Below are 20100 nucleotides of genomic sequence, written 5' to 3'. Positions count from 1 at the left end.
TGCCCAAGAAAAGGAAAAGTAGTCGCCGTGGTAATGCAGATGCCGTCTATGTTTATGCTGGCTGAGGGGCCGTGCCCACCAGAAACACTGTTCCCAGCACATTGCCAATACACCATCGATACGTGCTTCAGCCTCTGGGAGGGCAGCGCACAGCCGAGTGTAGACTCGCGTGTGTGAGCGGTGTGTTCTAGGCCCAGGTGGCAGATACGAGGCTCGCGGGCTGAATCCGGCCCGGCACCTTGTTTCTTCCCAGCGGCAGTGCCGAGCTCTCACTTAACTGTTCTGGAGCCGTTGCATGTACACAGCCCTGAAGTTACATGCGGCCCTTGGAAGGCAGCCGCGAGGCTGACGTGGCCCCCGGTGACAATGAGTGTGACACCCCCGATGTAAGGGTTAAAACAAGACTTGTTTCCCCCCGCCGCACGCTTCAGTTCACTCTCCTTCGGAAGAAGGGAGTTACTGGCACTAACACGTCACCCAGTGCCCTGCCTGCGCGCTGAGGGGCTGGGGACTCCACCCACGGCCTCACACCCTCTCCAGGCGTGCGGTGTCTCCATCCCGACCAGCGAAACTGGGCCTTCCATGGGGACACGGGCTCGTACGGTATTCTGAGCCGGTCTGAACATTGGGGTGCAGGTAGACATTCTGGGGTACAGCATTTCAACAGTTTTTACACTGTTAGCTCCTGGAGACAGTTTCACAGCACTACTGCCATTAATTTCATATCAACAGTTCCGTATTTAAGGTGCTGACAACGTCAAGCCGAATTCCACGTGACTCTCATTTCAGCATGCCCCCTGGAGACCAGGGGGCAGGGAGGACCCGCCCCTCACGGCGGGGTCGGGGGCGGGAGGCACCAGCCGGGCCCCTGCATGGTGAGTGCACGGCTCTCCCACGGACAGCGAGGGTGTGGGACACTGTCTCCGGAAGCGGGCGGGCCCGGCTGGTGCTGCGGCGGGAACGAACACCTTTAAGGCACATTCAAGTGACACGTGTGTTTTCCCGTTAAAATACAGACCCGACGGAACGCCCCTGTGTTTCGAAGCCCGTTTCCAGGGAGGGTCGTGGACGTGACGATTTCCACTTCCTCCCGGGCGGAACACGGTCCCCGCTCCCGTGCCGAGGTGGGGCGAGCCCACGCCCGGGACGCAGACCCGGCAGAGGGTCGCGCCGCACGTGCACACGGGGAGAGGCGACTTTCATTTTTGGTGGACACCCTCCCGGTGTGCTGGTGGGTCGCTGTGCCAGCAGCGATGGCCGTGTGTGGTGGCGAGTGCTTCCCTGTGCAGCTGGAGGTGCCGTCGGTCGGTCGGTCGGTTGGTCTGCAGCGGACGCCCGCCCTGCCCTGTGGGCGGGGAAGCGCTGCCGCCTCATGGTCCGAGTGGTGCAGCACCTGAGCTCAGCCGGCCGGCGTGTGGGACCCGCGGCCTCCGGTGAAGGTGTCCTTGGGTTCATTTTTTTTTTTTTTTTTTTTGCCTACTTCATGGAAACCTCAGGAACTGTGGGATGGGACCACTCTTAGATTTAGCACGAACCCTCCACTGAGCTGGGCTTCCCAGGAGGCCTCGGCGATTGCTGGTCAGTCAGAGGGCTCTGCGCGGGACACCGGGCGTTTTCTCGGGGCCTGAGGGGCTGAGGTTATGTCCAGCTGCAGTTGTGTCTGGCCGAGGCCAGTGTCCCAGGAGCCGGCTCAGGTCCTCCGCCGGGGGCGGGGGGGGTGTGAAAGGCCCGCCCCCTGGGGAAGAGCAGGGCGACGGAGCGGTTATGCGAATGGTCAGAAGCCGCCCCTGCACCCCCGGGACGGCCCGCGGCCGGTCACAGGACGGGTCTGACCCAGACCTGGAAGCGACCTCTTCCCCTCTGCCGGCCGCAGCCGCGCTCCCCGGCCTCCAGAAGCGCCCAGAGCCGCATCCATCCAGCGACTGCAAAGGAAACCACGTTTCTGGCCCAGAGTGCCTGGTCGCCTTCCGCAGGTCCTGGTCGGCTACGCTGACCCTCGCCCCCGGGTCACGCTGGCCGAGCGGCGCCCGGGCAAGGCTCCTCGCGTCCTCCGGTCGGCGTCCAGAGCCGACTGCGCGGCCTGACCTTGGAGGGCTGGGGTGCAGCCCACCTGCCTGGTGTTCCGCGAGTCAGAGCCACGGGCCCTGCGCCGGCTGCCTGTCCTGCCTTCTCCGCCGGCTGCGGGCCGAGCTCCCGATGGGGCACACAGGCACACGGAACCTAGAACTTAAGGACGGCGGCAAAACTCCGTCAGCAAAACTCCGTCAGCACGCATGACCACGCGCCCCGCACACAACGCTTCGCTGGGGACGGGGAGCGCAGGGCAGGGTGGAGCGCGTGGCGACGCACCCACAAGTGCTGCGTCCACTCTGGTGAGTTTCTCTGGAGAGAAATTCTCCAAACCGGGCGCATGTACACACACACACACACACACACACATGTACGTGTAGGCTTTTCCCTGAGACTGTGACGTGTCTGGGGAGGAGGGTGAGAACGGGAGCAACCGTGGGCATGATGTCACGAACAAGCCGTGCAGAACACTCCGACACGCGTGTGCCCCAGGCGAGGGCACTGAGACAGATACGGCAGGAACTCGCAAACGCCGTTCGCCTGAATGAATCACAGCCGAAACTTTAAAGACTGTCCCCTCGTCCGAGACGTGGCTGCCGGGTACGGAGTGCACGAGCGCCCGTGCCAGTGGCCAGGCGGGAGGCCGCAGGAGAAACCCCGGATCAACGGCCGAGTCACCGTCTGCACCTCAGGCGCTCTGGCCCGGGAAACGCACCAACGTGCCAGCACACGGCTGCCAGTTGGGCTGGAGAGAGAGCGGTTCCGGGCTCCGACTGTTTCCGGCCCGGCCTGGCCAGCCCCGTGTGGACAAGGCCAGAGTCAGCGGGGCCGCGGCCGCAGTGCCAGCAAGACCCAGCAGCCGCCCGGCAGCCACGGCGTCCTCTCCGCGCAGGTGGCCCCCGACCCAGGGCGTGCAGCTCTGACACCGAGCAGTCCGACCCCCTGGGGGGCTGCCGGGGACAGCGGGGGCCCAGTGTGGACGGGGGCCGGGCAGCCCCGAGAGGGTCAATGGCGGGAGCACCCCTTCTCCAGGGCAGGGATGAGCGTCAGGGCTGATGAGCTGCAGGAGGCTGCGTCCTCCTCCAGGTGGACCTGGACAGGCCGGTGGCCTGGGGCTGGTCTTCCGGCGCCACAGGGGAGGGGCCCCCGGGAGGGGCTTGGAGGGTGCTGGGCACGCCCCCACCCCGGGCTGGCAGTAAGAGCAGAGAGGCCCGGGGTCAGTGGCCGCCCACCCGCCTGGCCAACGGCCGCAGCCTGCACAGCCACGCCAGCTGGGTGCAGCCGGTGGGCGGGGGGCTCGGGACCAAGGGGAGGTGCCTGCACACACTCTGAGCATGAAAGCCAGTCCCAGGTGCTGCGACCCGCTCTCCTGAATCCCCGGGGAGACGCCGCTGTGGGCTGAGGGCTACTCTGGGACGCCCGTCCGTTCGGCGGCGTCAACAGGAAAGAGGTTTCAACGATGTTTTCACGATGAAAGAAACACTAAGTAACGATTTCTTTCAAGAATAGTGGCTTCATGGAAAAACTATTTCTTGGAGACAAATGAATGCAAAACAAACAACTGACCTTTGGAAACGGTTTCCAGGGAGGGCCTGACCCCCGAGAAGCCCGCCTGGGCTACGGGGCGGCCGGCCCCACCACCGCGCGGCCGGGAGCACGGGTTCCGCGGGCGCCTTTGATAGACGCACAGCACACCACGCCCTCCTGCTGAAACTGCAGTCCCGGGGGAAATGCACCGTGCCCGGCGGCTCCCTGGGGCTCTTGTTCCTCCGCAGCTCGGCCCCCGGCCCCTGGGAGGCCTGCACCCCCAGGAAGCCCACCCGCCCCTGACCCCAGGGAGTGGCAGCCTCAGCCGACACGGCCAGACTCCTGGTCAGCGGGCGCGGCCGGCCAACACGTCCCCCTGGGAGGAAGGCCAGGTGGGTCACGTGCTTCGGTGGAACCCTGGAGAGTCTCTGAGAAGGGAAGCGGAGCAGGGGAACCCCAGCCTCTGACGTCGCACCCCCACCAAGGGCAGTTCCGGACGGTTCCCTCCGCCTGCAGTTGGGCGGCTCCTCCAAGGCCCAGCCCGGGGCTTGCGGGGCGCTCACTCGCAGAGGACCCTACGGAAGACCCCGCAAACGAGGGGCGGCCTGGCCTGCACTCCAGAGGGGCCGCCGGGCAGCCGACGGGCCAGGCCTCGGCCTGAGGGGTGGGCGGTGCAGGGCCCGGTCCCGAGGCCCCGAGGTCCGGAGCCCCAGAGCACCCCCAGCCAGGGCTGCGGGGCAAGACCATGAGGAGAGCACGACCCGCGGAAGGGGCTCGGCAGACTCAAGGTCCGACGGGCACAGGAAGCGGTGTTGCAGAACAAACAAGGGGGGCCCGGGACGATACACTATTACTGAAAGAAGCCCCCAGGTCCGTTATGTCTGCCGCCAGAGGAAAGACGTCTCTCAATGCCAGAGATTTGTGAAAAGGAAAGGAAACGTTTATTTAATGCTATACAGACTTAAAGTAGGGGCCTAACGTCTTCACCAAAAATCCTAAAGTCCCTTAAAGCACCCACAAACAGACACAGTCCTTCCTTCCTTCCCCCTTTGCCCAGTCCAGAGTACTGTATATCTCCTAAAGCTGCGGGGGTCCCTACCCTGGCAAAGGCATGTGGTCCTCTCTCCCCGGACCACGGGAGTCCCCACTCTGCCAGAGCCGCGTGGTTCTCCCTCTCAGGGCTGTGAGAGTCTCCACTCCTTCAAGGCCGCGTGGTTCTCCCTCAGGGCCGCGAGAGTCTCCACTCTGCTAAAGCTGTGGGGTTCTCTCTTGCAGGGCTGCACATGGTTCTCCCCCCGCCCCAATGGCTGCCGCGTCTCGGTTTAAATCCCAGCGCCAATCTTCCCCTGCAGCCCCATTTCCGGCTCCTCTCACAATTGGCTACAGCTGCCAGGTTCTGGGCAGGTGTGGCCCTGTGGTGTGGAGCCAATCATCTCCAGGCTCTTCTGGATCTTATTACAGATCCGTATTTGAGGCTGCCCTCTTGGCTGCACCCTGTTATAGCGGGACTCGTCACGGAACCTTGTCACGGAGACTGGCGCTGTGTTTAAAGGGGGCCCGTTTCCTTGGTCTGCACAGAGGGTCCTCTCCGTCGTGTGGACCCGCAGCCCCCAGGCCAGCAGGCATCGGAGGACTCGCCCGTGTGAGACCTGCCCCCCACCCCCAGCCTCCGCCCCTGGGGAGTCCCTGGCTGCCAGACACACGCAGAGGGCCAGCGAGCCCCCCACCGCCAGGTACAAAGGGGCACACGGCTGGGGCCAGTGCCGCTTACTCTGAGGTGGCCACTGCATTCCAGCCGCGCCCCGCCCCCCTCCCTCTGTGACCATGAAGTCCCCACACCTGGACCCTGCCCGGGAGGGACCACGCCGCACAGACTCCCAGCCGAGCACGCTGCAGCGTGGTAAACCCGGGCCACAGCCACTAACTGTCGGCAGGCGGGTGCCCCTCAATACCCCCACCCCCACCCAGCTGGGGGGGACCATGACCCGCTCAGCAGTCCCCACCAGCAGGGCTTGGCCCACAGAGGGGACAGGCTTCTGGGGTGAGCGGGTGGCCATGGGGACGGCCTGGCCTGGCGCGGGCCCAGAGCCGGGGACACGGGGCACGAGGGGCGGGGCCCGGTGCTCTTTGAGAGCTGAACACAGGACTCACTCGGGCTGTGACAAGCCCCCTCTGTCCCCCCCGGCCCCCTTAGATGACACAGGACGTCTGCCCGGGTTTGTGTTTCTCTGTTCCGAACATTGCAACACCTTAGAGGTGCTCGCTCCCTCGTTTGACGGACCTGACGGGAGGGAAGCCGGTCGGGCAGTCCTCCCGCTCCCGTGGGAGGGCGGGGGTGACAAAGCGGTGACAGCGGAGACAGGAGCCACGGCTCCCAGGCTCCCCACGGCGTCTCCCAGCCCTCGGACGCACCGCCCGACCCCCGCCCTGTCCCCGGTGCAGAAGGTGCACCCGGGCACAGTCACCCATGCCCCCCCGCCAGCCCCGGACGCAGGTGCTGGGGGCAGGGGCAGGCGGGCTGTGGACTCGTGCAGAGCGCCGCCCAGCTCCAGCCCTACCCCGGGGACCCCTTCCACAGCTCCGGCCCCACCTGGGGACCCCTTCCACAGTCTCCAGCTCCACCCCAGGGACCCCTTCCACAGTCTCCACAGCCCTGGCTGCAAGGGACCTCCTGGGACGGTCCTGGACAACGCCGGGGGCCGGCAGACATGCGTCTGTCACTACAGCAACGGGTGGGGCTCCTCCTCTGTCCCCCTCAGCCCTCGGTGCGCTCGGCTCCTCGGGGTCCCTCTGCCCGCCACCCCCGAAAACTCGTCTCCCTTTGCCGCTTTGTCTGGGCTGCAAATCACAGCGGCGATTAGGCTAGCATTGAACTTACTCAGTAAACTCCATTTTCTAGTTCAAGTTCACTTTAAACTTACCCACGACCTCAGGGTGATTTTTTCCTAGAAGTACATGCATGTATGCATTCTTTAGGTACATGTAGATACGTGCTCATATATGTACACACACATGAAATCTGTATAGAAATGCTCATTTATATTAAAACAATGACAAAAACCACCATGCAGAATACACCTCCGGAAAGCGCGAGGAAGGACCCAAACAACAGCTTGACAGGAACGGCCCGGGAAAGTCCCCAGGCTCCCACGGGCGTCGCCCCACCCCGAATGGCAGGGCATCTCACTGGGGGACGCCCGGGCAGCTCCGTGGGGAGCCTGTCCCAGAAGACATGCTGCCGCCAACACCCCACCCTCCCCCCGGGATGGACAGCACCAGGTTCGAGGACACAGCCAGTGGCCAAGCCTCACCGTCCGCGCGGCCGGCCAGCAGGCGGGGCAGGCCCCCAATGAGCTGATTAGAAAGTGCACAGCCGTTCAGTGTGCTCCTGCTCAGACCTCCCCAGTGAGAGTCCGAGCGGGTCCACCTGCAGCGTCTCCCCGCCTGTGCCGAGGCCCAGGTGACCGCACGCCCAGACCAACACAGCCGTTCGGCACAGCCCGGACTGCACGCTCCCGTCCCACGGCACGGCCACACACCGTCTCTGTCTGGGTGGCGGGAGAATGCCCAGTCGGTCGGTACGGCCAGTAAGATGAGCAGTGCTGTGAGACAGGTGCCCCAAAGGGCGCACCGAGGGGGGGGGGTCACTGACCTCGCAGGAAGATGGGGTGGTGCAGGGCAGGCATGGGGAGCTCCCGGAGGGCCTCGGGCCGCTGGAAGTAGGTGTGCAGCCAGGCCTCGCACTGCGCCAGGGGCTCGGCCGTTGCCGCGGGGCTGCCGGGCGGCTCGGGAGCAGCGGGGGCCTCGGTGGGGCTGTGGAAGAGACAACAGGAGATTAATAAACCTTGGCAACCCTGGTCCACGCATCTTTAAGACAACCCGAAAACAGCAATGCATGAACAAGGGGGGGCACCTGCAGCCACCCCACGGGTGGGCGTGTCTCCGAGCACTGTGCTGTAGGCAGACGGCGGCCGGGAGAGGGCGGAGGCTGAGATGCCTGGGAGCCATCCCCCCCCCCCTGCAATGCGTCCACCTTTAGCTCTCAGAGACACCACACGCTGCCCTGTCCGGGTGGCTCGGTTGGCTGGAGTGTTGTCCCTACGCCCCAAGGTCACGGGTTCGATCTCCGGTCAGGGCACATAGCCAGGTGGTGGGCTGGTCCCCGGTTGGGGTGAGTACTGGGCACAACCAACTGATGTCTTCCTGTCTCTCACATGCTCTCCCTCCAAAATCAATGAATACCCCCTCGGGTGAGGAATCTTTTTTTTCCCCACAAAAGAAACTCAGGACTGCTCCTTGGAAACAAGGGGCGGTCCCCAGGAGGGGCGTCCCGGGGCCCGGCGCTTCCCTCCGGGGCTCTGCGTGTGTGTCGCCCAGCCGGAGGCGGGCCGCCACAGGGTGCCGACGCTGACAGCCACAGAGCGACTCGCGGGGCAGCGTCCCCGCCCCTTGGAGGGACGCACAGGTGCACGTCTGTGTCTCCTGTCACCTGTCGAATCGCCGAGGGCGCGCGACCAGAGCCTCTCCCCAGAAACACTCTTCCCCGAAACCTTGGTAAAGGAGCTGCAGCGCTGCCCTCCCCTGCCCCGCCAACAGGGCGGCGCTGGCGAGCTCCCGACCGCGTGCTTGCTGCTGCGCGCTCGCTCCGTCTGCTCTTCCCCACACTCGACGGTGCCCAGTGCGGGTGTGGGACGTCAGAGCAGCGCTGTGTCACGTCTGCTCCAAGTCCTGCTGTTTGTCAGGGCTGCCAGCCTCCCCTTACCTCCTGAAGCTCATTTTTATTTCCTTGTTCCAACCCAGCGAGTTTGAGACTCGCGTCAGAGGGCTCTGTCTCATCCCGCCGGGCGGTGACTCTCCTGTCCCTGGACCCTGCGGCTGGTCCTCGAGGACCTGACCCCTCGGCAGGGCCTGACTCTCTGGGGGTGCCACTCCGCTGGCCGAGGAAACAAGTTGGATGTCTCCTGAGGGCCTTGCTCTCCCACCCTGCCGGGCCCTGGACGCCGGGCGAGCTCCCTGGGGCTTCCCAGTCCTGGGGGCAGAGTCTCGCCCATCTCCCTCCGGACACCATGGCTCCCGAGGCCATGGCGGAAGAGCCACCGAAACGCAGGTACAAACGGCTCTTCCCGAAGCCTCGCACCTCCCCCCACACTGGCCAGCATCCCCAGAGCAGGTGGGTGGGGCCGTGACCCACAGGCCGCCTTCCCCCGTCGCACACGCCCTGTCCTCCCCCACCCCAGCAGCCCGGCCCAGGCAGGTGGACAGAGCGAAGGCACCAGTGTCACTGCCGCCTGCAGCCTGTGGGGACCTTCCTTCCCGAGTCGGGAAGAGAGGGACGGGGTCCCCCAAGAGCCCTGCGGAACCCAGGGGGGCCAGGCCGCATACCCCAGGGGGAGCGCCTCACTGGCCTCGGTCGGTCTGCAGGGCTGGCGGGGGTCCTCGGGGGAGGGGTGGTCACGACGGGAGATGGGCGTCTTCACCCGACCCGAGAGGCAGGGGCTTCTGTGCCCCCCGGCCCCCTCCTCTGCTTCCAGTCACACCTCTCCCCACTCGCACGTCCCCAGCGACACGGGCCGGACGCTCGGGCACCCCAGGCCCCTGCCCCCTGCCCCCTGCCCACGCCGGGGCCTCGGCCTGCGCGGCTGCTCGGGACGTGAGGCGTGACCTGGGCTCCCCGGCGGTTCCCACCCCGAACAGGGCGTCTGAAGAATTTCTGTAGCAGTAAAATTCATCTTAAATCGATTTTTTATGCTTCTGCTAAAGACCCCAGCCTCCGATTTACTCTGCGGCTCTCCTTTTAACTCTTTCTCCGTCGGCGCTGGGCGCCTGTCCACGGGTGAGACGCAATTAAAGCGCTTTGATTCCGAAGCCGGGATTTAACGATGCTGCTACATCTGAAATGAGTGGCATCACACACACACATGAAAGCCGGTTTCTAGAGCCATGACACGTTTCCATTCCTACGATCAAATGGGATTCATTCCCTGCCCTGCCCTGCCCTCTCCTGCAAGCCTGCCCGGCTGGTCCCTGAGAGCGCCGCGGTGTGACCGTCTCCGGGCGCCGCTGACGGCCCCTCTCGTGGCGGAGGAGGACACCCGCCAGGCCCCCCGCCACCCCCCCACGCCCAAGGGAATGGAGACCCCCACCATCACGGCCCCGGGGCCCACACTCATTCACGTCCCACGTCTGAGCAATTCCCCTACTGCGGGCGTGGGAACGCCGACCCGGCTGTACGCAGGGAGGCGCCCGCCACGGGGGGTCGGGCACCTGGGCACCGCCACGCGCGCAGCCCGAGAGCCGGCGCCGCAGCCAGGGTCACGCGGCGGTGCCGTCCAGTGGGGCCGAGCAGGGAGGGGGCTTCTGGGTCCAGCTGCCCGTTCCTGGGGCGCACGTCGTGACACCGGCCCTCTGCCTCCCCCTCGCTAGTGGCAGGAGAGGGGACCCGGCTCGGCCGAGCCTTCCGACTTGTGACAATGGCGATCCCGGGTGCCCCGGCACAGCGACCGCGAGGTCACACGTGGTTTGGTTCAGGGGCTTCGAGGAATACGCAGCTGCTGGCCACTGCGGGGCTCCGTGAGAAGAAACGGCCGCGGTACGCTGCCTGCGGGGAAGCTTCCGGAAGGTCCGCGGGTCAGAGAGCCCACCCAAGGCGCCCCTGGAGCTGCGACCCGTTAGGGGCGGCCCTGACCTGTCCCTTCCCGGGCTGGCAGGAAGAGTGTTCCGGCGCAGAACCGGTGCGGGATTCCCTCTGAAGCACACCTGTCCCTCACTCCGAAGCGACCTCTGAACTGTCTCCCGTGAGGCCGGCGACGCCCGCCCTGGACGTGCTAACGGAGGACACGCGACTGCCCAGCACGGGCGGTCGTCACGGGAAACCTCCCTCCCTGCCGGCAGCGTCTGAGGACGCTGACGTGGATGTGGATGGAGGGAGGCCGCCACACACCCGGGGACGCGGGGACCCGGCGGCTGCACCACATTTACACGGGGTGGCCCCGGGGACAGAGGCACATGCCGTGGGGGGGGCTGTGCCAGCTCCCGTTGGCCCCCCAGGGTGGGCGAGGCAGGGTCAGGAGGTCAACTGGGCTCTCCACCGCAGGGGACGCAGGCGTGGAGGCCACCGATGTGTGGTGTGTGTGGCCGCGACGTGGGCCTGGCAGGACCCAGGGAGCCGGGGGCCTGCCACGCCCCATGTGCTTAGACCTCAGCTAACGTGGCAGGAGACGTAGGTGCCGCAAGACCTCACCGGCATTGAAGAACCACCAAGTCCTCATTTCTGAGAGAATTCTACTCCCCAAAGACGTGAGAACGGCATGAACTTGGCCCAAGTCCCACGTGACGGAAGGAAACGGGCCAGGGCCCTAAGCTCTCCCTCCAGTCTGGGTGGCGCCAGGCAGCGCTCCCAGGGAGAGTGCGTGAGCCCCAGTGCCTCCTGTCTGACCCGGCGCTCCTCTGACCTCCGACCTCCAACCCCACGGAGTGGGGCTGAGCCTCACGGTTTGGGGATGTTAGCTGGTGACGCTGGAGGCTGCCCAGAGAGTCCCAAGGACCCGCAGTCTTCCGAGTTCCCCGGAATCGGGCAGGCAGGGAGCTGGCCGGATGGCCCTTTGGTGAGGCTGGGAGGCTGGTCTGCACGGAATCCCGTGGGCCCCCACGTGCACATCCCGTGGGAGGGGGCCCCCGAGCCCTGGCCACGTGGCACTTCAGGTACGGCCCCTTCACACGGGACGAGTTCTGGGCGGACCCCGCTGAGCGGATGCACCCTCTGGGGCTGCTGGGCCACGGCGTGGCGCGGGGAGAACGCCCGACCTCCGAGAGGACAGAAACCCGGCCCCCTGCCTGGTGCTCCCTGCCTGGTGTTCCCTGCCTGGTGCGCGCCGTCTCTCACCCCCAGAACCAGCCTCCGTCTCCGACCCCGCAGGGGCCCCTGGGCTGCCGTCTCAAGGTCGATGGCAAAGGGGGGAGGAGGAGGCAGCCTTGAATGGATCTGGGCCCCCGCTACTCACTTTCTGGGTGGTCGCAGGTTTGCTGCTTAAACGCGACCTCAGTTTTCAATGGGGACCCTCGGCCCTTCATGCTGGGGCCTCAGGGTGATGTCAGAATGTAAACAAGGGCACAGGGGAGTTTACCGTCGTGTTTAAAACACCCCCAGAAACACAGAGAAATTTTTCTGTAAATTTTCAACTCCTCCCCATGTAAGGCACATGTCATAAGAACGGCATATTTTCCTTTTAAAAATAATGGACTGTTAAAAATACATCAGCGATAATACGACGTTTTTAAAAGACGATTTAAATAGTACGCTTGGCAGACGAGAGGGCCTTAAAAAAGCCTATTTTCTTTCTCCCTAAATGTTGAAACTGTTGAAAAGAAGACTGTATTTTATCAACGCTTTAACATATCATTAAAAATCTCTCCTATTTGACAGATGAAGATAAAAACACCCCAAAACTATAGATGAATTATCAGGTCCCTCATGATTGCAAAACAATTACAGGATGCAGAGCAATCTAGTTAAATTTTATTCAAAAGCTTACCACACTTGTGTTTTCTTTTATTTTTCTATCAAGAAACCCATGAGGCTTAAGCACAATTCATTATGTATGAGACCCCACTCGCGGTGCTTGGCTGTTGATTAATAGCAAAGTTTGCTGTGTGTACATTTGCAACATTAGATGCATACAATATGCTAACTTATTCTTTCACCGAAACTAATTATTTACAAAAACGACTACTTGAGACCACAATTTATTAAACGCATGCATCCCGTCTCGGCGCGGCCCCCGAAGACAGCCGGCGATGAAGATCTTTCACTTGATGTGACAACCCGCAGAAGCACAGTTATTAATATTGTAAACATGGCAAATAAAGAGTTCAAATGGCCTGCTGTCCACGCTGCTTCCTCCGCGGCGGCGGACAAAGGCCCGTTTTGACGCTCTGCACACGGGAGAGGCGCGGGCCTCTTCTGCGGCTGAATTGGGCTTCTTACAAATAAAATGCTTCAACGCTGGGAACGAAACAGCTTAACGAAAGAAAGGACGTGGAGCAGGAATAAAAAGTCCTCATCGAATTGCTATTTGAGTAGATTTATTACAGTTCCGTCAGGAATTAGCTCATCTGTTGAGAAATGTCTGTAGAAATAAAACTCTGAAGGATCCATTCCGTGAGTCTCATCCCACGACTGGTGTTCCCACAAGGGCATGTCCCCCCCAAAGGGTCTCTGGCGGCAGGTGACTCAGTAGGACCCAGTAACTTTCCCTTCCACTCTGACGGAAGCAGGGACATGGTAGGAACCAACCCATGGACAAGAACCACAGACAAATGAATGAGATTTCAAATGGGCCATCTGGTCGACCTCGAGTGTCCTTTCGGGCTAACTTGGGAACACCCGTGGCCCAAGGCGGCAGTCCCCACTCTGAGCCCCCGCCCCCGTGCAGGAGGCCATCAGACGCTTGCTTTCCCCGAGCCGTTCAAGTTCTGCAAGGACACGTAAGGAAAAGGAGGAGGTGGGTTTCGAACCAGGGCCTGCACCGGAACTCGGGGTTTTAGGGGCAGAGAGGAACTGAAGCGCCAGAGGGAGGGGCTCTGCTTTCTGCAGTAGGTAAGTGAGAGGCGAGAGGAAAGCGGCGTGAGAAGCAGTGCGTCGGGGATGGAGCCGCGGCCCGGCCCGAGGTCTGCCTGGTTCCCGGGGCCCGACCCTCCGGGCCTCCGCCGCGAAGCGGAGGGCTGGTCACGCCTTGTCGTGAGGCACCCGTAGGGTCACAGGCCCCACTCCCGACGGCGTGGGTGCTGCGCAGCATGGGGATTCTCTTTTCCGTGTGGGTGGCTTCTGTGAACTTCCCTGCCACTCAGGAACACGGTGTGGGACCCCCAGTGCCTTATGCTACGGGGACGACGGAACCTGAGCACCGGCTCTAGCTCCGTTCCATTCCAGAAGCTTCCAAAGAGAGAGAGGAGGTGCCCCCACTGCAGGGTCTATGGCGGCCCACTGGGCGCCACTGGCCCACACCCTTCAAGGAAGGGCATGTTTCCATCTAAACGCCTTAATGTTCCTTTACACAGGAGGGAGTCCTTGGTCTCAGGCAGCCCACGCCCAGGCCCTTCCTGTCCTTCGTCCCTCCGGACACAGAGGCAGGTGAGACTGGCTGAGCTCCTTCCAGGTGGCAGGTCAGGCAGCAGACGGTGCGGGCATGCCCCGCTCACCTGCGCACAGTGCTCGTCAGTAAGCCACGCCTGCCCCGCAGTCCCCTGTCTGGTAAACGGTCCGCACGGCTCTCAGTCAGTAACAGATGCCCCCTCCGAGCAAACGCAGGGGGTCTGCGGAGACGAGCGCAGACCACCAGGTGAGGCGAGCCTGCCGCCTGCGGCCCCGGCCTCAGAGGCCCGCGCACGCTCGCAGCTGGACCCCGTTAGCCGAAACCTCTGGATTTGACATCAGACCGCGTCCTGACTGTGCGTCAGCGGCCAAGAAAACCTTAAGCGGCTATGAAATGGACAGTTAATGTAACTGTATTTTAAAACACTGAGGTCATATTTAATTTTGAATCGAAACTCTTAAAATGTGCTTTCTGGCAAGGATGCGGAGTCATAAAACAACGCTGACTGCAGAACAAAACTGAAACGTTATTAAAATAAATCTTTTTTCCAGAGTACCAGTATTTGCAAGTAGTGGATTACGAGAAGAAACACTGGTACTTCTTGAGCGAGCGCTCCCACCCGGAGGGTGATGTCACCCCACACCCCAGCGAGAGGCCACGCCCACCCCACCCCGGGGCCCCTGGCTGGCTGCTCTCCCAGCACCCTATCTTCCGTCCAGGGCACCCGGCCCAGCCATGCCCCTCGGTCCGCCCATCCCAAGTCCACCGGCAGAGAACCAATGACCTCACCGCGGCCTTGCGGGTGGGGGTGGGGGTGCTTCCACCAGGAACGAGCAGGGGCAGGCCGGGCGGGGAGGCCAAAGATGGACGGGGTGGAAAACATTTAGCAGCAAAGCCGGCCAATTAAAATTTCCTCTAGGAAGCAGCGATTTCCACTCAAAGCGGGTTGGAAGGTCTCATTTTATATGCCTTTTCCCTCCTCTTGAAAAATCAATACAGCCCCAGGGAGGCCGTCACACTTGCTGGGCCGTGAGCTCCCTGCCTGGACCCGGTTCCCGGGCCTCCCCGGGGAGGGGCCGGGCCGGCACAGGGCTTCCCGGCAGACACACGCCGGCAGGTGCCCCCTGACAGCGGGATACGGGGGAGGCTGGCGGGCGGCCCTGGGCGGGCAGGCTGGACTTCCGAGTGCTCAAGCCTGGGCTGGACCCCTGGGCCCCTGCACTTCGAGCTCAAGAGGGACGGGGGCGGGGGGTGGAGAGTCAGAGACGCCGCTGAGGATGCGTCTGTCAGGAGCTCGGAGGTGCCCAGGCAGGGTCCCCCTGTCCCCAGGCACGGCCTCTGGGCCCCCTCATTCTGCACCCCACGCCCGCAGGGCCTGTTCACGCTCCGCAGTCCTTCTGGTCCCAAACCTTTAGCCCCACCCCCGCCCGGGCCTTCCTGGAGTCCCAGCACCCTTCCCACTCGTGACCATGGCTCCCGGAGGCCTGGAGGGCCCCTGAGCTCGCTCCACTTGACTCTCCTCAGCTTCGACCCGAGTCTCAGGCCTAACTCTGGAACCCTTTGAAGACAAAAGCATTCTCTGATCCTCAAGAAAATGTTAGTCGGAGAAACAACTTAAAAAAAAGAAAGTCTATTGGGTTGGCCAAAATGTCCACATGGTTTTTTCCATAAAACAAAACACGTTTTTCATTTTCCCCAAGGACGTGACTGATCTGGGTATTCTGAGGCTGCCGGCTGTCCCCCACCACAGAACGTTGACTGTTCCCAATTAACGTCTCGGTCTGGTCGCTGTCGGCTCCGGCCGGCCCGCCCCCGCGGGGAGCACCGTCCGGAGAGGGATCCCCGGCACGGAGCCTCACAGCCCACTCTGACGGGTTCGGGCCGTCTCCGCACCTGCTCCACGCGCGCGGCACAAACCCTTTCTTTTTTGTGTGTGTTTCTCTCGCAGTTTTGCCTTTCTCGAAATACTGAGGCATAACGTGCCGAAACGTACGTATTTTCTTCCATCTTCAATAAAAAGTGTCTACACAAAAAGTCACCAATTTTGATGTTTTTTTAATGCATACGATGTGACAGTGCTCACGGAGGACTGCCCCCCGGTCCGTCCTGACCACACCCCGGACCCCGAGTGGGAGTTAGAGACCCGCCCCCACTCAGACCCCGCCGGTGGCCAGTGGGGTGGAGCACGTTCGCTTTGAGAAGGGTGTGCTGTGCCCACTGAGCCCCGGCCCCCAGGGCCCCGGTGTCCACTTCTGGAGCTTCCCACAGTGACTCCGCAAAGCCACCGATGTCCTCACAGGAGATTTAAACCCACATCCAAAGCCGGGGGGCCCTCAGGCCGGGGTTGGGGTGGGGGTGCTCCTCCCGCTCTCCAGGCTCCGCCCACTTTCCGGGATTTCCGTGGACTGGGACCGGCACCGTGGCCACTCGTGTGCCATCACCTGTTTTCAGTCACCGATTTAACCAGAGGCTTCTGACACGGAGCGAGGCTGAAGACACACAGGCGTCCCGTGAGGGCGGCCCCAGTGAGGGGAGGCCGGGGTCCACAGGAGGAGAAAGCCGACCCCCCCACCCCCCACGCAGGCTCCAGCAAGCGTCCCCGGGGCCTGAGACCCCAGCGAGCGGGGACCACCCCTGCGTCTCCGTCTGCTCCCCACACCGGAGGAGCCGATTCGCAGCGCCCGGCAGCCAGTGCGCAGCCGGGTTCTCGGGCAGCTCCCCTCCCCTCCCCTCCCAAGGCCTGGTTTATGCGCCACCCCCCCCCCCCCCACAGACCCCACAATAAACACGCCGCCCGGGGGGCCGAGCGCAGGAGCCCTCCGCCCTTCCCCACTAGGTGAGGCGGCGCAGGCGGCCGCCCCGCCACCGAGGGCTTCATTAACAGGCAAACATTAATTGTATGCAGACCGAATTAATGAGATGGAGAAACACGCGCACTGCAGCGGGCGCAGAGCGGACGGGCTCGGCGGCGGAGGCGTCCGTAACGAAGTGGCGGGGCCCGGGGACGCGGCGGCGCGGGGCGGGGCCGGCGGGCCGGCCGGCGTCCCTTTGCGGTCGTGGGGGCTGGGGCGCCGTTAAAAAAACACACCGCGAAGTGTAAACACCACGCGACTGTTCGGAGCGCGACGCTGACCCCGCTGCACGTTCCGCGGAGCGCCGCCTCCGGATTTATAAATAAATGATTAGACGGAAAACCTCGGGGGGTTTCCCGTTTCCACGGCAATTACCGCAGCGGCTCACCGCCACATGGCGGGCCCGGGCCGGCCCCCCGACTGGCAGGAGCCACTCACTCAGGGCCGCCCTTGCGTGGGAGGCGCCGCGACAGGACGGACCGTGTCAGCGTGGGCTCGGGGCACGGCCACAGGCCGCATGAACACGCACACCAGGTGGACACGTCCCTGAGTTGAAACACGGGAGGGTCACCCGAGCGCTAACCTGAGTGCAGGGGTTGGTGCGGGCAGGTGTCCCATGCCCCCGCCCCTGCACGTCTGCTGGAGGCCGCCCGCGTGGGCGTGTTCTCTCTCCGGCTCTTTGGGGCCTGGACTTGGACCAATGACTAAGCTACACTGTAGAAAAAGTTAATTGAAAATAAAAAAAAAAACAGTGGGGAAAAGTGAGGAACATGCTTAACCATGCCGATGGAGAAAAAAATACACTTGACTAATCAGTATTAAAGAAGAAAGGGTATGACCTGCACAGTTACCAAAGAAACGACAATTTTGGGGAACAACAAGAACCACTTTGAGAATGTCACGCTGGCGGAGATGCAGGGAAACGGACACCCTTTGCGGACGCCCGGGGCTGTGAGAGGGCGCGGGCTCTGCGCCCGGCGCCTGGGCTGCACCCCTCGAACCTTCTAAGGGGGAGTGCCCTGTGGCCCGGGGGTCCCCCTTCTAGGACCTCCCCCATGGAAACGCGTGCACGAGGCACAGAAACGCACACCCACGGGTGCTCCTGGTGACCGTCGGTAAAAGGTCAGGCAGCCACCGCATTTCCAAAGGAAGGGGGAGGGTTAAGACAGTATAATCGACACTATGTAACGACGTGCCACTACGGAGAACCGGGCTCTGTGGCGCAGGGAAAGACCTACCCAGAAGACGGATACACTGTCTCCCGCTCAGTCAAGGTCTGCCGGAACAGGGATGCACGCTCACAAAAATAGAAACAAAGTTTTCTTCAAGAGGATCAAGAGCGACTGCCTCTGGAAAGGGACTTTCATACTTCTCTGTTTGAAATTTTAAAAGTGATCTTGTGTGGCTTTAAACAGTTTCAAGTCAAAGCCAGGAAAAGCAGTGTAGGAGGATGGGGACACGTGAGAACCCCCTGAAGGAATGGGGGCCCCACTGGGGGCGGGGAGGCCCTCCTGCCGCCGCCCGTGCTCCTGGGGCACCGGCCTCAACCTCGGCCCGAGCATTTCCCACGCTGGGGACCCGGAACAGCAGATGGTGAGGCGGCAGGGACTCCCTTGGCCCCCTTGTCCTGCAAGGGCAGAGCGTGGTGGCTCCTAAAGTCTCGCCCTGCATCTGGGGGGTGGAGGGGTAGCCGCTCTTGCCCCGGGGGTTTGGCCCCCGCCAGTCTCGCTGCAAGGATGTCAGCCTGGGATACTGCTCCCCTGGGGCCCTCACCGCACTGCTGGACGCCACACGGCGCCACCAGGAAGGTGGGCGCACTGTCCCCGCTGCAAAGGGCTCCCGGAGCACGTGCCCTGGGCAGCTAAGAAGGATTAACAAGCGACGCCTGGACGTGGGGCCAGTGGCCCCAGGAGGAAACCCCGCCTGCCCTGGGAAAAGGGGCAGAAGAGAGCGGAGGGACTTGGGAACCCCGCCCTGAAGAGAGACGGGGTCGGGGGACTCTGCGGTCACGGCTCCAGACGTCACACGGACGACAGTCACCGTCCGACGTGGGCAGGAGTGACTCAGGCTGCCCAGCTGGAGTTTCGAACCCAGGGGTGAGGACCCTCTGGAGACAAGTTGTGTCCGGGAGGGTCTCACCCGCCCACGCCACATCCCGTGGGTGAGCTCAGAGCACCGGGAGGAGAAGCTGCCCTGTCCCGCCCGGCAGGCACCCGCCTCCCTCCCCCGAGACCCAGGCAAGGGCAGGCTCTGCTGGAGAACCACTGCCCGGCGCAGCAGGACTCGGGGCAGCAGCCCACGGGGCTCCCCCCCAGCCTGCACCTGACAGCTCCAAGCCCCGCCCCTCACCTGAAGCCTGCTGGGCAGGTGTGTGCACACGGGAAGCATCTTGCTGCCAGTCTCACGTTCTCCTTCGGGGCTCAGGGTCGCTCCTCTTCCACGCCCCCCCCCCCACCCAGGGGACCGTGCGCCGGGCTGCCAGAGACCCTTCTCCCCACCCTTGCAGAGCTCCAGCGCTGTCGCCCCTGGGCCGCTGGGGCCAGCAGGGACGCAGAATCCCCGGGCCCTAAAGCCCTGGCCGGACCTCCCAGCTGCTGGACGGAGCCCGTGGCCCCGGTGTGGGGGGGGGTGGAACAGGGAACAGCTGGGCGGCATCTGCCCCGAGTCCCTGCCTGCGGTCCCCGGTCCTCGCCCTCCAGCGAACCCTGCCACTCTGACAGTCTCTCCACCCGCCGCTGTGGTAACCAGCTCAGGTCCCCAGGGCCGGCGGCAGCTTCCTCACAGTCACGTCTCTCGGGCACGCGTCATGGATGCCGAACACTCGCAGCAGGAAAAGGACGCTCTGGCCACTGCTGGACATCACCCCGCCATCGGCCATGATGTGTCCGGGTCCCCGGAGCACACGAAAGGACCGTGGGCTGCGTTACTATTCTCAGAAATCCAGTGCATCCGGGGGCGGGGCAGCCCCGAGACGGGCAGGGCGTCCACTTCTCTCCGATGAGCACGCGGGGCCAGCTGTGGGGTGAGCGCCTGGCGCAGCGACCTCCCTGTGCGCTGGGGAGTCCTGTCCCCGATCACGCCGTGTTCTAAGGGAGAAGCACCTGGGGGGGGGGGGCAGAGCGGGGCAGGCCGGGGCGGGGTGGGGGGCTCGCCCCGACTGGAGTGACCCCTGTGACGAGCGCTCCGTGTGCGGGCTCCCCCCACCCTCCCCCTCGGAGGGAGCCGCCGTCACGCACCCGGGTCCACACGGCGGCGGCGGCGGCGGCGGCCACCCCTCCGTTTGCAGGGAATTAGGTAGACAAATAGAGCGGGCTAAATGTAGCGGAGGAGGATGGAAATGGCACGAAAAGGGGCAATTTGTGTGCGACGGTGAAAACCGTTTAATACTTCACATTTTGCTTTGCCATTGAACATTTCTATAAAATGCTTCTTTAAAAAAAAAAACGGGTTTTTCTCGAGTTGAATGACCTTTAAAAAAACTCACTCCCGGCGTTCTCCCTTTAACTCACTGGTCCCGGGGCCCCCACAGGACTAATTAATGCAGCAAACGGGCTCTGGAA

At 63.2% G+C, this 20100-nt stretch overlaps 1 protein-coding gene across 2 annotated transcripts in view; it reads right to left on the bottom strand.

Annotated features, from left to right (window-relative positions):
• MGMT (O-6-methylguanine-DNA methyltransferase) overlaps positions 1-20100 on the bottom strand; it is a 112478-nt gene that overhangs the window by 14338 nt on the left and 78040 nt on the right. For both annotated transcript variants that reach the window (XM_028512680.2, XM_036027445.1), the window contains exon 3: positions 7250-7410. In XM_028512680.2, the coding sequence (XP_028368481.2) occupies positions 7250-7410 (161 nt within the window). The remainder of the gene's footprint in view (positions 1-7249; positions 7411-20100) is intronic.

Source organism: Phyllostomus discolor, chromosome 5 (genome assembly GCF_004126475.2).
Source record: "Phyllostomus discolor isolate MPI-MPIP mPhyDis1 chromosome 5, mPhyDis1.pri.v3, whole genome shotgun sequence".
NCBI classification, from domain to species: domain Eukaryota; kingdom Metazoa; phylum Chordata; class Mammalia; order Chiroptera; family Phyllostomidae; genus Phyllostomus; species Phyllostomus discolor.
The sequence above is the reverse complement of the archived record's forward strand: the minus strand, read 5'-3'. Positions and strand labels throughout refer to the sequence as shown.